The sequence below is a fragment of the Chlorocebus sabaeus genome, chromosome 23, assembly GCF_047675955.1.
Source record: "Chlorocebus sabaeus isolate Y175 chromosome 23, mChlSab1.0.hap1, whole genome shotgun sequence".
NCBI lineage: Eukaryota > Metazoa > Chordata > Mammalia > Primates > Cercopithecidae > Chlorocebus > Chlorocebus sabaeus.
In genome coordinates, this window is record NC_132926.1 from 1,905,564 (window position 1) to 1,911,563 (window position 6,000).

The following is a 6,000-nucleotide window of genomic DNA, read 5'->3' on the forward strand; positions in this document are numbered from 1 at the left end:
GAATTCAAGACAAGCCTAGCCAACGTAGCGAAACCCCTTCTCTACAAAAACTATGAAAAGTAGCCAGGCATGGTGGTGAACACCTGTAATCCCAGCTACTTGGACGGCTGAGGCATCCAGGAGGTAGAGGTTGCAGTGAGCCAAGACTGTGCCACTGCACTCCAGCCTGGATGACAGCATGAAACTGTCTCAAAAAAAAAAAAAAAAAAAAAAAAGAAAGAAAGAAAAGAAAAGATATAATGTATCAAAACATGAATATTTTGGTCCAGGTAGACTATATTACTGAATTGACTCTTATCTTACAATTAAAAATAACACATCTCAGTGCCTTTGGAGTGGTTCCAGTTGATTTGGAAGCAGAGTTTAGAGATACAATGAAACTGTTTAGAAACTGATTAAGCATTTTAACTTGTATTTTTATTAAAGAGCTGATTTACAAAGAAGTCATGGATTGGGAAGAAAGAAGCAAGAATGGTGTTGTAAAAGATCAGCCTTCAGGTTAGTGATTGTTTTAATTGATTGTATGATATTTTTCTTTCCCTGTTGAGCTTTTCTTTTTTGAGACAGAGTCTCGCTCTGTCACCCAGGCTGGAGTGCAGTGGAATGATCTCTGCTCACTGCAACCACTGCCTCCCGGGTTCAAGTGATTGTCCTGCCTCAGCCTCCCAAGTAGCTGGGATTACAGGCACGTGCCACCACGCCCGGCTAATTTTTGCATTTTTAGTAGAGATGGGGGTTTCACTATATTGGCCAAGCTGGTCTTGATCTCCTGACCTCGTGATCCGCCCGCTTCAGCCTCCCAAAGTGGTGGGATTACAGGCGTGAGCCACTGCACCTGGCCTCTTTCCCTATTCATCTTTTATAAATGGCAGCAGCATGTGAAACGCCAGCCTGGCCAGCATCAGATTTAAAAACCACTGTATGAATAGCCACCCTTTTTGGCTTGTCATAGTGAAGGGGGTGGTGGATGGCATTTTACTGATGTGCCAGGCACTGAACTTCCTTATAAACATTTCTCTTTCATCTTTGCAATAATTGCTGTCACGTCCATTTACAGATGAAATGGAATTTAAAACCTTTTCAACGTTGATAACCCTTTGTACTGGTCCCACCCAAAATGCCAATCTAAGTAAAATGGAATTTGGTTTTCTCTTGAGAAAATTGTTCATATTGTTCTCCCATTTTTCTGCTTGATCTGCCGATCTTGATAGTGGTGGAAGCCTGCGGACCGGGTGGTTGTACGATTATGAGAGACTCTGATATTAGTGGTATTCACTTACGTCTGCAGGATTCTTCCCATTTACTAAATGAAACGCTCAAGTTATATTTCTTGTCTCCCACTCCCACTGGAAAGCACACACGTGCGTGGGGATGTGCAGAGAGCACAGCTTACATTTTATTCTTGAATTTTATATTCAACATGACGTATGTGTCAAGCATCTAGAGATTATATAACTTCAGCAAGAACTTAAGTGCTTGTTAACTAAGCACAAATTTATGACTGCAGACGTCGATCTCAGAGAGTCTGCATGTTGTATTTTTATTCACACCAGACTAAAATATAGATAGTAGGAAGTAGAATAGTTTCATTTGCTTTAAAAGATTAAAATGTCAGTTTTCTGGAGGTACAAAACAATAAAAAATACGAGGCCACTATTTTTTTTCCTTTTTCTAGTATATAGTCTTTCTTTATTGCAAAAGATTTCTTTGAATGTTGATGCTTTTTTTTCTGTAGATTTAGTGTTTATGTTATAAATTGTTATAATTCAAGTGTCTGGTGACACTTGAATTCGATTCAGGCTTAAGCTTTTGTGATACTGCATTTTCAGATAAATATAGCTGTTTCCTTTTGATGTCTGCTTGAAAGCAGCAGGTTTTTTTTTTTTTTTTTTTTTTTGGAGACGGAGTCTTGCTCTGTCGCCCAGGCTGGAGTGCAGTGGCCAGATCTCAGCTCACTGCAAACTCCGCCTCCCGGGTTCACGCCATTCTCCTGCCTCAGCCTCCCGAGTAGCTGGGACTACAGGCGCCCGCTACCGCGCCTGGCTAGTTTTTTGTATTTTTTAGTAGAGACGGGGTTTCACCGTGTTAGCCCGGATGGTCTCGATCTCCTGACCTGGTGATCCGCCCGTCTCGGCCTCCCAAAGTGCTGGGATTACAGGCTTGAGCCACCGCGCCCGGCCGTATTTTTTAAGTAGCTAACATGATTATACATGGCCACATATATGTTTAGCCACTGAGAAGAAAAGAAGAATCTTGCAAGGAAAGACATAGGAATATGGGACTCTGGGCCCAAAGAAAGACTCAATGAAAAGTTCAGAAAGTCCAGCTGACTAACTTCTTGTTTATGCTCATAGTTAGGATTGGGAAACTGCAAAAGGACAGAGCCGAGAAATGGCCTGAAGTCTCGTTGCCTGGATTTGCAGCAATGTCGTGCCTCAGATTTTATTATATTTGGTTTTCTTAGCACAGATGCAGCAGTAAGTAGCAACGCCACTCCTTCTCAGTCTTCATCTATCAATGACATTTCATCCATGTCCACTGAGCAGACACTGGCCTCAGACACAGACAGCAGTCTTGATGCCTCGACGGGACCCCTTGAAGGTTGTCGATGATAAGTTAGAAATAGCAAACCTGTCATCACTGAAGGAACTCTCACCTCCATGGGCCTGAGATGCTTGGGAGTTGATGGAACCAAATAGAAAACTCCATGTTCTGCATGTACGAAACACAATGCCTTGCCCCTACTCAGATCTAATAGGATTGCCTGCTTAGATGATAAAACGAGGCAGAATATGTCTGAAGAAAAAAAGTGCAAGCCACACTTGTAGAGATTTTGTTCAAGATCATTTCAGGTGAGCAGTTAGAGTAGGTGAGGTTGTTTCAAGCTGTAATAGTGACAGTTTCTATCATCCGTAACTGTTGAGAGGTGTGTGCATGTGACCACAGATGCTTGCTTGGACTTGCCCATCTAGCACTTTGGAAATCAGTATTTAAATGCCAAATAATCTTCCAGGTAGTGCTGCTTCTGAAGTTATCTCTTAATCCTCTTAAGTAATTTGGTGTCTGTCCAGAAAAGGTTGATTTATGTGTATTAATTGGCCGTCATGATGTTATCATATCTTACTCCCTTTTGTGCTATGATTTATTCTATCTTTTGTATTTCAGAAGACATATTAATTAAATCTATTTAATAAATAAAAATATATAGCTTTTCTTAAATTTGTGATGTTTGGGGCTGAGAATTATCACGGCTAAAACCAAGACACTCATGTGGACATCTTGTTTTCTTTAAACTGTCTTGTCTGGGATGATTGTTTACTGCACGATAAAATTTTAAGTTTTGCTTAGTGCTGCTTGAAATCCTAGCTACCTTATCTCTTTCTTCTTAGTCTTCTAGACTTACTATGAATTAAAAATTCTACCTAGAACTTCACCTTCTTTGTGAGGCGCGTAACACTCCATCTTAATAAGATGATGGCAGATAGATTGCTGCATCCATGGCCTAACGTTGGAATAGAATCTTACAGAATGGTCCCAAGAGACCACTGCAGTCATTTCCTAAGTGCTTCCTTTGCCAGAGACTGACCTGGGTCCTTTACTTACCTTCCCTCATTCACTTTCCCTCTGCCAATACCATGTTCTTGATTGTCTTTCTTCACTGGAAGAAAGCAGATAAATTCCTCTTTGGTCTGTTTTCAGAGGCCAGGCTGATTGAGATGCCTGTTTTTTGCTATTGTTTTCCATTGTTTGGGGGCATTCCTTTTCACAAGGGAAACCCGTGAATGTTCTGGGAAACTCTTCAGAGGATATGAAGGAAATACTTAAAGAGTAATGATTAACCACTGAATATTTTCTGATTTAAAACTGCTCACCTGAAATTGATACTTTGAGACTTTCCGATAAGTAAATGATTCAGAACTCATTCAGATACTGAGTGTGTTAAGTGTCACTGCAGAAACGGAGCTATGACGATCACATTTTGCGGCCTGTGCCCGTGTTTTTCCCTTGAGCTTATTTTGTTGCTGATTCATATCTTGTGTTCAATTATTTTGGAAGCTTTTCGGTCAGCATTATCTAGACTGTGTTCTGAGGAGGAACTGTGATGAGAAAGTGGGTTCTAGATATGATCTAAAGTGCATGGCTCTCTCTGCACCCGTTATGTCCTGTCGGTTGGTCGAATCACTGGAAACTGGAACCCTTGATTAGCAAAACTAATATTGAAATAAGAAATAGTTCTTTTATATTGTCATTTAGACACTTTCAAATACAAAATGGTAATAATAACTTGGATTGAGGCAGAAACACCTATTGTATGGCTGTCTATCTTCTCTGTAATACACATTCTTTTAAAAGACTTCACTAAATCTATCTTTAAAAGGAAAAACAAAAGGGAGAGGTTGAAAATGCACGAGTTGCCCTGCACTGTGTGATGCTCCCTCCTCGGGAGATGTGGACAGGGACGAGGCGCCCGCAGGTGCCCTTCTGCTCACTCCTCTGTGCACTCTGCGAGCCACTTGCCACAGACGGAGCCCGGACAGTGTGGAGGGTTTCCTGGAAAGGCTGTCTTCCACCAGGTAGAGGCGAGCGTGCCTAGGACAGGCCACAGGGCTCCACAGAAATACCTCACCCAGCTTCAGGGTTCTCCCTCCTGAGCCTAGATTTGCCAGGGTCTTGGTGCCACACAAATGGTTTCACACTGATCTCTATGGAAAAATGCTGATGTTGGTTAAAGAACTGAAAAATGTGCTCAACTTTTCATCTTTTCTATTTTATTTTTGTAATTTATATTGTACACAACCCAGGAAGTAACTATTTTGGACATGTATTTTTATAAACCAGGTAATTTATTATTATCCTGGAATTTAGACTAGGTTTGTTTCATTTGTTGACTTGGTTTTCAGTCAAGAAGGAAATGACTGTCTCCCCCATGTTCAGGTCGTAATTTCAAGTGCAGAGTCCAGAGAGCGAGTTCTGTCAGAGCAGGAGAGAGTCTAGAAACACTGGCTGTGCACACTGTGTCAGCCGTGGACCTGGAGTGGAAACAGGGCTCTGCTCTCTCTTTGAGATGTGAGACGCAGAGCCCCAGTGCCGAGAGGGGAAGCCCTCTTCCAGGGCCCCTTGCCCACACCAGGTCCGTGTCCGAAACACTAAGTGGGTGCTGCTTCAACCTGCATTTCATGCTGTGTAAGTCACGATAACGACGTACGAGTCTGGCTGGTTGATTTCTAATGTAACTCCTCTGGTATTTCCTACTGGTAATAAATACAAATGTGACCTTTCAGATTGCATATCCAAAAGTAACATTGCCTAATGTTTTATAATAAAATATATTATGTGTGTTTTGGTTGGTGAAAATAATACAGACTACATTTTAAAAGATAAACGTATAGCATGTCCAATTTTTGTGTGTTTTTAAATGACAATTAGATAATTTCTCCATCACCATCTCTGATGACAGATTTAACATGAAACAGATGATAAAGCATCATGCTTTTGATCAATATTAGCAAGAGGTTTCACATGAAAGGCAGAAACATTGCTGTTTGTTCTCTTATTGAAAATATTCTGCAAACTCCTAAATCTGTGTTTTCAAAACTAATGGCGGTAAGTTTTGACGTCACCAATACGCAAGCACAGTTCAGAGTATTGGTGTAATTGTTTTCTCATGAGGCGTGGCCAGGAGAATCCGCCAGTCAGCCTTAGTTGTATGACTTAACGTCATTCATGGTGCTTGTGGCTTTGCATGGGATGAGCCAAGTTCATCTGACGTGTGTTTGTGAAGCACTTTAGGCTTCAGTACTTAATACCACAGGAGGAGAAGGACACTCCGTGGCTCAGTTTCCTTTGTCTGCTTAAAAGGACTAGAATCATTCCAGAGAGATGAGTGTCAGCTGTGTTTGTAAAGGTCTCGAGAGAAGGAAGGTATTTCTTGAGATACTGGGGTCTGGGTCTGGGTTCCATTTCTCTGTCCTGGTCCCTCTTCCCTCTTTCACTGTAGGC

General features: G+C 41.5%; 1 protein-coding gene across 6 annotated transcripts in view; it reads left to right on the forward strand.

Moving 5' to 3' along the window:
- MAPK9 (mitogen-activated protein kinase 9) overlaps window positions 1-5,383 on the forward strand; it is a 62,633-nt gene extending 57,250 nt beyond the window's left edge. For 4 of the 6 annotated variants that reach the window (XM_037992664.2, XM_037992662.2, XM_037992661.2 and 1 more), the window contains 2 exons: window positions 427-498; window positions 2,470-5,383. In XM_037992664.2, coding sequence (XP_037848592.1) covers window positions 427-498; window positions 2,470-2,612 — 215 coding nt within the window. In that variant the 3' untranslated portion in view covers window positions 2,613-5,383. Of the gene's footprint in view, window positions 1-426; window positions 499-2,464 lie in introns of all 6 variants that reach the window. The other 2 variants (XM_037992666.2, XM_037992665.2) reach the window with 1 other exon arrangement.
- The last annotated feature ends 617 nt before the right edge of the window (window positions 5,384-6,000 follow it).